The sequence below is a fragment of the Siphateles boraxobius genome, unplaced genomic scaffold (assembly GCF_051911475.1).
Source record: "Siphateles boraxobius isolate OS27281-9 unplaced genomic scaffold, OSU_SipBor_1 84, whole genome shotgun sequence".
Classification (NCBI taxonomy): domain Eukaryota; kingdom Metazoa; phylum Chordata; class Actinopteri; order Cypriniformes; family Leuciscidae; genus Siphateles; species Siphateles boraxobius.
The window spans coordinates 967,622-983,535 of NW_027509213.1; the positions used below are offsets into that span (position 1 = coordinate 967,622).

At 37.0% G+C, this 15,914-nt stretch overlaps 1 protein-coding gene across 1 annotated transcript in view; it reads left to right on the forward strand.

Annotated features, from left to right (window-relative positions):
* Positions 1-15,914, forward strand: part of znrf2b (zinc and ring finger 2b) — a 55,091-nt gene that overhangs the window by 17,626 nt on the left and 21,551 nt on the right. Inside the window, exon 2 of the mRNA XM_077221668.1 lies at positions 11,287-11,382. Within this exon, the coding sequence (XP_077077783.1) occupies positions 11,287-11,382 (96 nt within the window). The remainder of the gene's footprint in view (positions 1-11,286; positions 11,383-15,914) is intronic.

A 15,914-nucleotide genomic window follows, 5' to 3' on the forward strand; every position in this document is an offset into this window, starting at 1 on the left:
TATTTGTATTTTTGTAATTTAATTTTTGCCATGAAAATAGCCTTAGATGCTGACATGATATTAAATAAAACTATATATTTTTTAATGTCTATATTGTGAAATAATTTTTCAATTAAAATACATTTTTTTTAATTTGATTTCTGATGGGTCATATGATGCAGAAGAATGGAGTAATGATGCTGAAGCTTTGCCATTTAAAAAAAAAGTTCTTTTAAAACGTAAAAATATTTTTAAAAAAATCCTGTTTTTACTGAAATTGGTCGAATATATGCAGCATTAATGTTTAATGGACAAAAAAAAATTCTAAACTTTTGACTGATAGTACATGTATTTCTGATTTTTTCATATTGTACGTTATTGTATCGTCATTTAAGTATCTTCGTGATTGAATTGGAAGATAGGTGTATCGTCCCAGCCAGTCGTAACTTTTTCTCACTTATGACTTGTTGCAGAATAAAATATTTGAAGCAGAATAGTGAAAACTACAGATAGTGCTGCCATAATAAATGCCTGTAGACAATGCAAACCTTGTTGATCATGACAGTAAAGCTTGTTTGACTCTCTTTGAATGTCCTTAAAGAAAGAGAGCATATAGTATGTTGTAGGTTACTTGTCTGACTGCATGATAACCACAGAATAATGTTTTATTCCTTCAGTCTGTATTCCCATAGTTTCCTGCAAAAATCAACCGCTTCCGTCCTTTCCCAGGAGAGAGACTGCAAGTGTGAATGCAGTCTTTGCATAATTCCCCACTCGCGTGCACTTCTCCTTGAGGATCTCTGCCTCTTTGCTTTACTCTTCCCCCAGACGCAGTCATTAATTCCCAGTGAGAGCGTTCACAGAGCCGCATGTGTGAATAGCATTGATCTCTCTGTGAGAGATGCCGTTGCTCAGACGCTCTGAAATATACTGAATTCATGATTACTGAAATGGGTTTGTACAGCAGGGAGAGATCAATAAAACTCAGATGTGTTCACTTATTCTATCCACTGTAGGTTATATGGCCAAATACAGACAAATCTATGTCAAAATACCTGTCTTGAGTTTGCACGTAAACAGTGAATTATGTCTAAAATGGACTAAACCGACAAAAAAAAAAAAGTGCTTGTAACAATACGTTGGATCCTTGCAGCTCTTATAATAAACCTGCTTCCGTCTGTGTGCTTAATGTTAATCAAGAGACAAAAGACAAAAAGAAATCACTCATTGCTCTTGACTGAATAACTTTTGTAACTTTAAAAAGAATCAGTATATATATCATTTATGCAATGAAGACTAAGCAGTGTTTTATTTTTACATTTGATTATGCAATTTCTTTTGTAAAATAAACTCATGTAGGTCTATTTGAAACCATGAACCCACCTGGTTTAAAACTGACATTAAAATGGCACTTACTTTTAATGTAATGCTAGTCTATTTTAAGGACTTTTTCTTTAACACATTTAAAATGAATGCCTATTTTCCACCCATCTGTTCAACAGATTGCATTGGAGCAATTTACTATAACAGACCTCTACTTCTCTTTATTTCTTAACTTTATAAACCGTATCCAAGTTTTGTCTATAGTAATCAGTAGTATTCCTAGCCAAAATATCAGTCTACCACCATATTTTGTCTTATTTTCTCAGTGTTTTTCTTTCACGGTTTGGATTTAACCTTCTGAATGCATGGTAACGGGTAGCTGATCTGGTTAAGAACTGGGATTGTCCGGCTGCAGGACATACAGCCGTCAGGTCTCTGTTAAGCCTCTTACGTTTCATTCAGAACAAATCATAATGCTTTTACACTGATAGATGGCCTTTAGTCTGATATGGCCTACATATGTCTGGGGATCTGGGCAGAAGAGATGTTCGTTGTAAGACGAGCGGGCGCCGCATATACACACACTACATGCATTAAAAAGTTTCAGCTTTGTTTTATATTAAATGTAAGAAAGTATAAAGCTTAAAGGTGCTGTGTGTAGTTCTTTTTGACCGTACTAAAGCACAAAAAACATAATATGTGTGCAGAGATTTAGGAAACATGCTAAGTTTATATTCTTGTTTCTCCGAAAAACAGTATTACAGCCAGTTATTCTACTTTTGAAATGTGCGTTCCATGCCATAATGTCTGTTTTTGTTTTGTTTTTCACTTTATTAACAAATCAATTCCAACACAGGATAATTGGTGAAAGTAAGGAAAAACACTGAATACATTAAAAAAGTCTTCTGCATAACGGGATGTCTTGATGTGGTGAAGAAAACTTTCAAAAACGGCAATGCATAGGTTAAAAACCTGCAAATAAAAATTAAAACAAACATTAATGACAAGGCGCACATATCACACAAATTACATCTCAGAAGTCAATCAAACAGTATTTTAGACATGTATGACATGAGGAAAATAGGCACTATTGCCTACCATCAGACAATTATGTGGTAACTTGAAAAACAAGATCATGAAACCATTGAATGCATGAACTTGCGATTCAACAGAATGCCTTTTAAACTTTATATCAGGTCCTAAAGCAAAACTTTGGAGAATAATTTCAGTGCTCCATATTCACCATAACGTCTTGGAACTTGAGACGATGAATATTTGTTTTCTCTTGGGAATGTTTCGTTCTTCAGCACCAGCTGATTCGGCTCCACTCGCTCTCCAGCGCATCCACGTTTGATTTCTCCATCCCAACGGTTTTCCTCAGGCACATTTTTTGCATGTGTATACAGGTGTTTGGGGAAGTTCTGTCTGAATTTATTTGCCCTATAATTCAATCAGCCAAAGAGATGTACTGTAGCTTGGCAAAACGTATTATGCAATATCCACAGAAGAGTGTGTAATTCAACTCATTTTATTCTAATTAAAATTGTAAAAAAACAAGATAAACATGAGAAGTTTGATTTTACTCTGCACTGGAGCGACAGCTTTGAATGTTAAAATCCTCAGTTCTGTTCTTCAAGGGGGTTTTCTTTATGGTTGTTGTTCTCTCAGCCATGGGATAAAGCCAATAGGTTTGATGGCCGATTTAGCAGCAGGGGTAACTGCTACTATTACTCTGCCGTGTTTTGTGGCAGGATGGCTGTCCCTCAGGAGTCCTCCAGCAATAATAGTTTACAGTAAATAATGCTCAACACTTAGTGACCGTTGTACAACGCACCACAGTTGTTGAAGTCATTGAACACTGATACAGCTGTAATGAGAGCAGACGGGCAGGAGTCGGGTTTCAACTTTGCTTTTGTCTGCTATTTAAAGCAGGTTTTGTGTACCTGGTGTAGGTAATCATCGTTGACTCATTCTACTCTACAGCCTGGTATTATTCTGAGAAATCAGATAGCCTAAAGTGCACTTATGATCTCTATTAAGTCAATTCAGTCTAATCCTCAACTAGTGTTCGTTTTCAGGCCTTGTTAATGTTCTTTAGGGAAGTTTTGTGTAAGGCATAATAATAATAATAATAATACATTTTATTTGTGGGCGCCTTTCATAGCACTAGAGGACACCTTACAGATTAAAACAATTCAAATAAAATTTAGGGAGACAATAAAAAATCAAAACTAGACACAATGAAAAAATAGAATAGAAAAAAGATTTTTAAAAAGAATAAAAGAAAACAGTTCAATCTGGAGGCGGTGGAAGGTAGAGTTATGTGGGGTAGGCCTTTCTAAATAAGTGGGTTTTGAGTGAAGTTTTAAAGGAGGATAGGGACCCAGTCGTACAGATGAATAGAAAGAGGGATTTCCAAAGGTGAGGTGCACAATAGCTGAAGACTCTGAACCCCATAGTGGACATGCGGGCAGAAGGAATGGAAAGTAATGAGGAAGAAGAGGATCGGAGAGTTCGGGATGGAGTGTAGGGCTGAAGGAGTTCAGAGAGATAAGGAGGAGCAAGATTATGGAGAGCTTTGAAGGTGAGGAGTAGAATTTTAAAGTCAATACGGTATTTGACAGGGAGCCAGTGCAATTGTTTTAAAAGTGGAGTAATGTGTTCAAAGACTGGGGTTCTGGTGATAATACGGGCAGCAGAGTTTTGGACCAGTTGGAGTTTTTGAATGGACTTGTGAGATAGACCAGAGAGAAGGGAGTTACAGTAATCAATACGGGAAGTAACAAGAGCGTGGATGAGAGTAGCAGTGGTATGGTGTGTAAGTGAAGGACGAAGGCGGTTGATGGTGCGTAAGTGGAAATAAGCAGACCGGGTAAGATTATTAATGTGTTTTACAAAAGAAAGTGTGCTATCGAGGATGACACCAAGACTCTTGATGTGGGGGGTGGAGGGGACAGTGGAATTATCAATGTGGAGAGCTAAGTTTGGACATTTTGCTTAGGTGGATTTGGAGCCAACAAGGAGAATTTCAGTTTTATCACTGTTTAGTTTGAGGAAGTTTTGAGTGAACCAGGTTTTAAGTTCATCTAAGCAGTCAGTTAGAGAAGACGGAGGGAGCAAAGATGTAGGTTTGGTAGATAAGAAGAGCTGGGTGTCATCGGCGTAGCAGTGAAATTTGATATTATATTTCCTGAGAATAGAACCAAGGAGAAGTAGGTAAATAAAAAGGAGGGGACCCAGGACTGATCCCTGGGGAACACCACTGGTGACTGGGGAGGGTTGTGATCGAACATTTTTAAGTTGTACAAGCTGAGTGCGGCCAGACAGGTATGATGTGAACCAGTTCAGTGATGTGTTGATGATACCAATGGAGGCTAGACGGTCCAGGAGGATATTGTGAGAGACTGTATCAAAGGCAGCAGTCAAATCAAGAAAGATGAGTATGGTAAGAAGACCTGAGTCAGCAGCCATTAGTACGTCATTGGTGACCTTGATCAGGGCTGTTTCTGTGCTGTGGAGAGGCCGAAAACCAGATTGAAACTGTTCACAGATGTTATATGGCATGTATAAATGATTCTGATTGATTCCTATTCCACTTAAAGATTCCCTATTCCCAAGCTGCAATTTTTTTTAAAGGAGCACCAACACCTTGAATAACTATTCTTAATGATATACTAAACAAAAATAGTGATATAAGCATTCAGGTGATCTCTGGTAGCCTGTGCAAGGGCAAGCTCACACAGGATTGTAAGACTTGTGAATTTCTGTGGTGTTCACACTACACAACGAAGGTGTCTAATGAAGTACAGATGGCTGCTGACTCTGGAAGGTATCAGTATAGGTTCTATTGGATTTATCATCAGTTTTCGATACAGTGGCCCACAAAATACTGTTGAATAGATTAGAAAAAGAGTTTGGTATCGTTGGGTCTGTTTTAAAGTGGTTTTCCTCTTACTTGAGTGACAGAACTTTTTCTGTATATGTAAATGGTATACTGTCTGAAGCCACTCCATTCTTTAATGGCGTTCCCCAGGGCTCTGTCCTAGGTCCACTTTTGTTTTTACTGTACATTACCCCTTTGGGAAAAATTATGAGCCATTTTAACAATGTGTCATACCATTTTTATGCTGATGACAGACAGTTGTATTGCTCGTTCAATGACTCAGAGTTCCACAAACTAACGGATTTATTGTTTTTCTTCTGTTAATTCATGGCTTGCTAGTAAATGTCTTCAATTAAATTCGGAAAAGACTGAAACCTTAATTGTTGCCCCAGACAATAAAATACCATCCATCCTTCAAAAACTTGGTTCTCTGAGCTCCTCTGTCCAGTCGAGCATCAGAAGCCTAGGTGTCTGGTTTGACCAGTCAATGTCTTTGGACTGCCATTCTAGACTTTTGGTCAGAAATTGTTTTTATCATCTAAGAAATATTGCAAAATTGAGGGTAATTTTATCAGACTCTGATCTCGATGCTTTTATTACTTCACATTTAGATTACTGTAACTCTCTTTTTACTTTTTGTAACAAATCTACTTTAAATCGTCTTCAAATGGTTCAAAATACTGCTTCAAGGCTTCTAACAAGATCTGGCAGAAGGACACACATCACACCCATTTTGTCCTCCCTACACTGGCTACCCATCAAATTTCGTATTGATTTTAAAATGTTAGTTTTAACTTTTAGAGCTTTACATGGTCAGGCCCCTTAATACATTGCTGATTTGTTATGCACATACTCCCCAGGCTGTGCACTTCGATCCTCAGGCCAGAGTCTGTTAATGGTCCCAAAGACTCGCTATAAAACCCGGGGAGACCAATCCTTTCAGGCTGTAGCCCCCAGACTGTGGAACGCCTTGCCTTTGTTCCTCCATGTGGCCGACTCGGCCAATTCTTTTAAAAGTCATCTCAAGACACTGTTATTTAGACAACCTTTTAGTTGACTGGGTTTAATTTGTTTTTTTTTTAAATGTTGTCATTTTTACTGATTGTATACTGTTTTATTTTGTGGTTGCATTTTGTAAAGTACTTTGTTATTGTATCTGTGAAAAGCGCTCTATAAATAAACTTTACTTACAACATGGTTTCTTGTCATATGTCTTCGTCTTATCATAGCAGCATGCATACTATACAACACAACACTGACGAGGTGCACAAACTACAAGACATTTGGTCAAGAGGCAGTCCCGACCAACAGCAGAAAAAAAAAACGTTTTCTCACATAAATTCTCGTGAGAACTTCACGCAAGTGTTTGAGGTTTTTCCATTTATACCATCTCCACTGTGATTGGCTGGATTCCACCTTGTCGTTGCACACACTACAAGATTATGTGGCGATAATATCAAAGTGGTTTGAAAGTAGGGCTGGGACAGTTACCGCAATACCGCGGTAACGTGACTCCTACCGCGGGTCTTAGCTCGTCACTGTCATCACCGCAAAAAAAAATATTGGCCTACCCATGTGTGCACATTGTGTCTAATGACATGTATTCATTGATTCTAATGACATGGATTATGTCTAATGACATTGTGTCTTACATGGATTCAAGGTTTTCTAAACAAAACTTATCAAAAGATGGAGCAAATCTGACCTTTCGCGAGTTGGGGAGCACAATGCTCCATGACACATAATAATATTCCATTCAGATTAGAGATGCGCGGATGGGCTTTTATTTCATCCGCAACCGCATCACAAAACTCATCATCCGTCTGCCATCCATCTGCACCAACGTTTATGACTAATTTTCAAAACCGCACCCGCCTGCCATCCGCTGACTGTTTTAAGGTCTATGGGTGATTCAAGGCGCTGCTTCCGCGAGGCTAGAAAGCTCTTGGCTGTTCTAGAAAGGAGACTGATCCAATGCAGCAAAGATATTTAAAGGCTAAAGCCCCTAGTATCGCCTAATAGCTATGTTGTATCCACAGAAATCCGATCAGCGCACAGGCACAAAAATAAATAAAGAGCCTAAATAAAAGACACATTGCAAACCTGACCTTACCTGACTAGGCTACTGTAGCCTACAATTTTATCGTTTCATTTTGAATTTTGTTTAAAAGTAGACATTTCAAGCTTTCTATTTATTTCTCATGTCTGTGAGGCAAGTAGCCTATACGCTGAGTTTGACACGAGCTCCAGTTCATGCTCCGGCGACCTCCGTATCCTGATTAAATGTATGCCATATTTGCTTCTTATTTATTAACTCCAGTTAGATACGGTTAGGGTGGATTAGTTATTTAAAGCGGTTTACCGCTATACCGCAGGAATTTCTTGCTTTTCAACCGTGGTTAGAAAAAATCCATACCGTCCCATCCCTATTGGAAATTATTCCAGTGTCTGTGACTGCTCAGACTTTGGAAATCTGTCTGTGAATGCAAAATCTAGCCAAAGGTTGTGTTGTGTGAGCTCGCTTTAACCTGTCTCAGATGTCATCTTTTCATCAATTATTATTATTATTATTATTATAAAAAAAGATTTCAGATTTATTTAAATTGTGCAGCCCAATTTTTTAATTTGAAATTGAATTTAAATTATTAATAATAATAATAATTATTATTATTATTATGATTAGTATTCCTAGTATTATTATTATTATTACTACGGCTGGGTATTGACACAAATTTCACAATTCAATTTCGATTCACAAGCTTGCAATTCGATTCCGATTCAAAATTGATTATTTTGGATATCAGGTACAATACATGGCAAATTTTCAGGATGATTAGCCTAATCGATTCTTGGGATTTAAGAATCGTTATTGGTTCGTAAAAATGAGAATTGATTAAAATCGAGAAATTTATATTTTTTTACCCAGACCTAATTATTACTGTTATTATGAATAATATCAATTATTTTTGATGTGTCATTAAAGTAGCATTGCGTAGGTTCTGAAATTTCTAACCATTACTGACACCAGTGGCCGTTAGAGAAACTGCAGCCAGTCTCATGCTCGTTCTCGGTGCGCACACTCGTATGAGCACGACCACAGCAACCAGAGAGTTGTAACTATGTCTTGCCTTTGCAGTAAAAAGAAAGCCCATTTTATACCCAGCGCTGACCGGTGCTCCCTCCAAGAATCAAATGCCGCTCCGATGTTGACTATTGTCTTGTCTTTGCCCGACGCCGTCACATTCTATTTTGGCCACACTAGATAGGGCTTTTATTTATTTTTTTAAACTTACGAGGAGTTTCCGTGGGTGTCTGGATTGTGCTGGAGGCTGGTCGCTTCTTTCCGTCCGCAGAGTCCATTTGAAACACTAACGTTACTTACTGCTAGCGATTGCCGGATGTAAGCCCAAGTAGACAAGAACGCGCATGACGTCACATTTTGTGAATTTTCGCGCCAATTCGGACCCGACTACTACACACACAATGAGTCTACAGGCTAATAGAAGCAACCGTGGTGGACATTAAGGTGTCATTCTTATCTCACTGGACCTTGTTTTGAATCAGCTTTTCAGAAAAATATTGCAGTAATAATGTCTTTAATTCTGAAAGGTCCTCATTTAGCAGTTCAGTAAAAAGAAATGTATGCATATTTGTCTCCTCATAGCTGTTTTCTTGACTGTGAAAGATGTCAAGCTGTCATTTGTGTCTCCTCATCTTTCATAGCACATTTATTCAGAACGGCCCGCAATGCATGTCGCATTCAAGTGACTGTAAATTTTGTCACAAGGTCGTCACGGGTCAGTGGTGTCACAAGACGCCCTCAGACCTCTTCTCTGCACAGCTGCCAGTGAATCATATCATTGAGCGTGTTCATCCAGACTCAGAGAATGTCTCATATTGTCATAGTTCAGCTGTATTTAGCCTGTGTGTTTCAGCTGCCCACACTGAGACGACCCGACTCACTCCACGCAAGACAAACCCTCTTTATTGTGTTTCTCCTGCTCGGCCTTGTCTTTTAGAACCTTGTCTGGTTGGTCAGCTGATCCTCATCATCATCATCATCTCGTTGTGGAATCCAGTCATAAAAATGAAATTTAAAGGAACACTGAATCTCACGGAATTTGATAAAAAAAGAATAGGGCTGTAGACGTAAACAAATTGCCTGTCTGTGAATATTAAAGCACACCAAAGACTGCTGTTGAAATGTGAAATCTGCTTGTTCTGCGTGTCTCAGACTCCGTTTTCATGGTGTGTTCAGCATCTGCCATCTTACACGATTTCATTTGAGAAAACTATCGTCAGATAAACAAAGAAACCCAAAGGTCTTTGGCACTACAACCCATCTCAAAACTAGGAATGTTAGGTTCTGTTCACATAGAATGTGTTTTTGAAATGCACTGTGCAGTTTTTCCATTGTTTTTCTATGTTAACATGCACTACATGGATGTCTCTGTTCCACTCACATCTTTTTACAGCATCTTGCACATAAGCACCATGTGTTTCGAAGTAGGGATGCAACGATACCGCTTTTTCAAAACCGATCCGATCCGATCCCAAAATTCTGAGTATCTACCGATACCAATCCGATACCAGCACAGTTTTTTTTTTAAATCAAGTAGAATTTCAATAACTGTGTGTTGAACTGATAATCACTCTTTTGTGTGTTAAACACCATCTACTTAATACAGACAACTTCATTATAATGAAAAACAACAAATCCAAAAAATATATGATCATAACCTATGACAAAAATGCTATTATAAACTAGATTAGTGGATAGTTCAGCAGTAAAATCTAGTCTAGAAATATCACGAGTGCACAATAATTGTAGAAAATCTGAACATTTAGTGAAAAAAAAACATTTAGTGGGGAACAAATAAGAGACAATAAGTGTAGCACTAAATCTTGTAAAACGTTACACATTGCTCTTTATATTGTTGTAAAATACATCCATGAAAAACAAGATAACAAAAATCAAAAAGATATTTTTTTATAGTAGCCTAGGCTATGTAATTTGAGACATGTTTTAAATGTATAGCACAGCTGTTTAATGAGGCAGCAACATATGATAGATAGGACAGAACAAAAAAGGCTATTAATAATCCTTCATTGCGCAAAAGTCTGCAATACAGTGCGGCACACAGCGCTTATGCGCATCCCTAGCGCAGAATGATGCGCTTGAAGCAACACGGAGTCACAGCGCGTCGAGTCCGCATTGAAAAGTACAAAGCACAAAGGAAATACATATTGATGCGTAGTATATTACACAGTATCTATCTCTATGCAATAGTTTATTGAGCCTTTTCTTTTAACAGTTTTAAATATCAGTTAATGTGCGCGTGAAGAACAATGATAGTGCTCTGACTCCAGTGTTGTGATCTAACAGACACACGGTAGAACGTAGCCTAACATGATTTAGTTACAGCAATAAAGTCCAGCAATATAAAGTTGTTTTATGCGAAACCATAGACCTTTATCTACAGATGAAGTATAATAATATTAACATTGAATCATCTTGGAGAGAGTTTCATCATGTTGACTGTCGTACCCGAACGTGACGCGCTGTTTGATGCTGAATGGAGAATGATTGACAGCCGCAGCAGAGGGAAAAAGTTTACGTGATCTTGAATTTAATGACTTAAATATTAATTTATATCTTACATTATACTATATAATGGCTTCAGAACACTTATAAGATAGTGCACGAAAACTTTAAGGTGCTTTATAATGTTTTTGTGCCTTTTGTGGGGCAAATATTTGTGTCTTTTGTGGGTTAACTATAACACAGAATAGTAGACGCACAATATCGGATTTGGATCGGACTCGTCTGACCGATACCCGATCCAGCAAAAATGGCAGTATCGGAGCCGATACCGATGCTGAGTATCGGATCGGTGCATCCCTATTTCGAAGACTGTGTCAAGTTGAACTTTTATAAACTCGCCTTGTTTTTTTGTTTGTTTTTTTGTTTTTTCTGCCCTGCGTGTCTCAGTTTTAAATGCAAAAACACATTCTGTGGGTTAACAGTCCATTATTGATTTTTCGTTGCAGTCCTAAACTCATTGTGAACTCATATTATTTTCCTTTATTTTTCTCCACAGGTTTCAAGTGCCCCGTCTGCTCCAAGTTTATCTCTTCTGATGAAATGGACCTTCATCTGGTCATGTGCTTGACAAAACCTAGAGTGACGTACAACGGTGAGAATGTTTGTGTTGCTGCCTGCTTCAAGTGAAATGCTTACACAGTGGAAAATATGTTTGAGTCTCTCCTGTAGAGAAAGAAAGGCATTGTGCTTGGATGTAATTCAGGTTCCAGAGGAGAGTGTAATGCTGTAATTATCTCTCGCTGTTGCTTCTCCTGTTAAGACCTGGCAGCCACCTCTCACTGTTTTATCGTCCACAATCTATCCGGCATAAACGGAACGATTTGGCTGCTCACAAAAGGGATTGGTGATTTGTTGCAGTGTTGTACATTCATGTTCAAACATCTAATTTTCCAGTGGTTGCAGTTTGTTTCTTGCACAGAAACATGCAGTGACATGCTGTGATGATGAGTTTTATTTATGCTGAGTTTGTGTTTTATGGAGTGTCTTGCAGCTTTAATATATTTAATGTTTGTTTATTAAGGCAACGTGTCTCCTCGCACTAACACACAGACATTAGGCAACTCCTGTCTATCCGACTGTTAACACCTGGTTCTAGGTTGTGTAGGTCTGGGCAGTTTAGCTAAAATAATACCTAATTATTTCACAGCTTTTTGATAATATTCAAAATTTATATTTGTGCTTTTCTTCTAAATTGGACTTAAAGAGTTAAATATTTTTTATATTAATTTTATATTTTATATTAAGGTTATATTATAAATTTCAATAATAATATATTTAGATTTTTATTATTTCTATTAATATAACATTTAGATACGTTTAGAGGAAATGCATAATTATACATTTCAGTAATAATAATTATGATAATATTTGTGCTATTCATATTTTCTCTAAAAGGACTTAAAAGTTGTTGTTGTTGTTATTGTTATTATTATTATTATTAAAATGTATATTTGTGCATTTCCTTTAAAAGCACTCCAGAGTTATATTTTATTATTATTATTATTATAATTATTTGTCTAGACAAGGAAAGGTCATGAAACAAGTTTCATGACATGCTCTTTAGAAAACTTAATGAGAAAATAAAAAATTTTGCAAATACAATTAAAACCCATGTTGCTTAATTTTATATCACCAGCAAAATGGTTTGATTGAATTTGCCCTGCCTATGAGATTTCTGATCAGATTTCATTGACTGTAGGGTCTTTGATTTTGTTACTCGCTGCACAGTGTCACTTAATATTGATAAAGCGCAAGTAAAAAGTCTACATTATTTTGCTCCACAGTATATATTTTTTTTCTCACAGCAAACATGGCATTTTGTGTGGATTGCTCATTGTTATTTTAGTCAAGCCCGGCTGGGTCTTTGAGGGTCTAGTCCTGCCTGTTGCAAAAAAAGCTAAAACTAGTTTTACAGGTTAGTCATCCATTTTTTTCTCTCTAACACTGTTCATAACTTGAAGTCAGTTAAATAAAAGCGTAGATTGGTCTTATTTGATATCAAAAATGTTCAAACTTACTTCTAGTTGATCATACTAAGACACAGTTGCTATGTTTATGCAACTGGCCCCTGATCTTGTACTATCTGTTGAATTAGGACTGGGCGGTATATCGAATTTGTACAATATATCGATATTTTTTTAAGAAACAATATGGAATGAAGCAATGCCATTTATATGGATATACAGTAGTTTGATAAAGCGCATCTGAAAAATAGCCGAGGATGTAGAGTGAGCTGCTGTGGGGAAAGTGCATTATCCAGTTTGTCCTAAACATGATCCATGCTTTATATTAAGGGCTTTAAAATAACTGGTAAGATATAACGCGTGTAGTTCAAAGCGGCTTGTCCTGTCAGATGTTCTGACATAATGTGCGGAGTCTGACAGACAGATATATTTTTGCGTTTGAGATGTGGTGTTTTCCTGTGGTGTTTTATATTCTAGGAATGTACTGGGTGGCTCTGTGGAGCGTGTTTAACAAGTGGATTGTCGCGAAGTTTGGGATTACTTAAATTAAAATTAGATTACAAAATGGAATAACTTTTATTTAATTATTAATGAAACTGAGTTATCATAATATCACCACCACAATGAGAAATACCATGAAATCCAAACAGCAGTCGACTGAGGAAGTAGCTGTCCATCACTGCATTAACGACTGCTGGTAATCATAATATCATAATATCGAATATTACAGCTTAGCTGTATCCCGAGGGAATCGTCATCCGAGATGATATCTTTTTTCTGCTAGCAAAATGATTTTAAGACAAATGCTTCCTTTAATTTTCGTTGAGGGAGACTGTTTGTAACTTCACTTTGCACACTGTGTCTGCAACGTCTGTCAGTGCAGCTCGTTTTCTCACTCGAGCATGTGGATATTGTTTTTCTAAACATGAACTGAAACAATATAAACACGATAATGCGGACTCGAGTGCATGTGTGTTCTGTACGATAACTGCGCAGTCTGCGCTTTTGTTCTTTATATTTTGTTTTCTTTACATATTTTGTATTGTTAAATGTTTGCAACTAAAATAAAACCTTAAGATATATAGTAAGCTTGTTGTGTATGCCTAATGCAAGCTTGTTCAGAAATCTTTAAAACTTAAAAAAAAAAAACTTAGGCCTAAACTTAAAAAATAACGTCTCTCTCGTTAAATGACATTTAAATAAATGAATAGGGCCTATGTAAATATTCGATTTTTATGAACCCCAATATTTGAATACAATATTTTTGAAAAATGGCCATGCCTAGTATATTCTCCATCTGTAAATGTTAGAAAATCATGCAAATATTTTAGTGTAGTCAATTTTTAAAATAGTATGTATAGCCTTCAATATGAACATTGTTTCCAGGAAAACATTGGGCAGGATGTGATTTATTTTTTATTTTATTTTTTTGAATCCAAAAGTGTAAAAAATGCTGAGATGTATTCTGTATATTGACATTCAACCCAAAAATACAGAGATATGGTTTTTGGACCGTATAGCCCAGCCCTATGTTGAATGTGAGTCTTGACCTGACGTTAGTAGCAGGTGTAAACGGCGCTTCATTGGCTTTCTACTGACTCATTTATCATTGTTTTAAAAAGTTTATATAGTTAGTCTGTTCAGCCATAATCCTCAACCTGAGCGTGAATTTGTCCCCTTTTTCTGCCTGAATCTTTTAGTCATCTTGTTTTTATAGCCCTTTGTCATGTTTATAAGCATCGTCAGTTTCCATAAACTCAACGGGAAAGATAGAGTCCTCTGTGCAGCTGGGGAATGTGCCCAACCGAGAGATGTTATAGTGAAAAATCTGATCTAAAACAACATGAGATTTCCAGCGGTTAGTGCCGTGCCTGCCAGGTTTGTGTGACAGAGAACAGCCATTGGGGGAAAAGTCAAGCCTGATAAAGTTATATCGCATTCATTTGAGAGCTGTATTTACTGAATAACAAAATGATTCCAAAATATACATTAATTAAACATGATTTATGTGCAAGGCTTTATTAAAAAATCCTTTTCTTGACACCATGTTTTGGTTTATTCCAACACTCACCCTTATTTTATCTTTTGAGGCCCTCAGTGCTTTACCAGGTCCACAGATATCAGACTGTTGGGAGAGTGAAAAATGTCCCCCTGGCTCATTCGTCCTCCCGTTGACGACAGCAGCTAATTTTAGTACATTAACACAACAGCATTAAAGCCTGCAAATAAAGCAGCAGTAAAATGAAAATAAATGGGGATGGTTGAATGAGGATGTCTTTCTCTAAAAACCTCTGTAGACAATAATGCTGTTTTTGTGAACATTTATCCTTCCATAATATATCCTTATCCTCAGTTCTTCTATTTGGTTTGATTTAGTATATTGGTAGGTAGTGTACTAAATATATTGCAGTATTAACAAACTAATATTCCAATCCATCCGCAGCACATTTAATCTCCGTATTGTGACGTAATTATTATTGAAATGGAGTATTCAGCACTAAAAATGGTTATGAATAGTAGTGGTGTTTTCTAAGGAAAGCACTCTTTCTTATAATTAAAAACAAATTGTTAAAGGGGACCTATTATGCCCCTTTTCACAAGATGTAAAATAAGTCTCTGATGTCCCCAGAGTGTGTATGTGAAGTTTTAGCTCAAAATACCCAACAGAATTTTTTTTTACAACATTGTCACTTTTTGAGGCTCAGAAAAACGCACCGTTTTAGTGTGTATCCCTTTAAATGCAAATGAGCAGCTGCTGCCGGCCCAGAGGGCGGAGCCTCATGAGCTCGCAGATCGTGTGTCAGGACAATCTCATCTCACGGAATGATAATATCAAAACATAAACTCTCAGTAGCCGTGTTCATTTCGACCCGGAGTCGGACAATAATGCCCACAGAGCCAGATAATATATGCTGTATGGAGATTGAACAGGTATAGTCTAGTTTAATTACGGTTATAACTTGTTTTTCCATCTTTCTTTTATCCACTATTTGTACAAGCCTGTTGTAGCGGAACGCGTCCGAATGTTGTAAAAATATACTGATGAGTTCAATGAAGTTTATTGTAACGTTACATCACACAAAAGATGAAGCGTCAATTTCACTCTAGAAAATCACTGTAAGAGCTGAATAAACACTGTAACGTTATAAGAAGTCTGCAT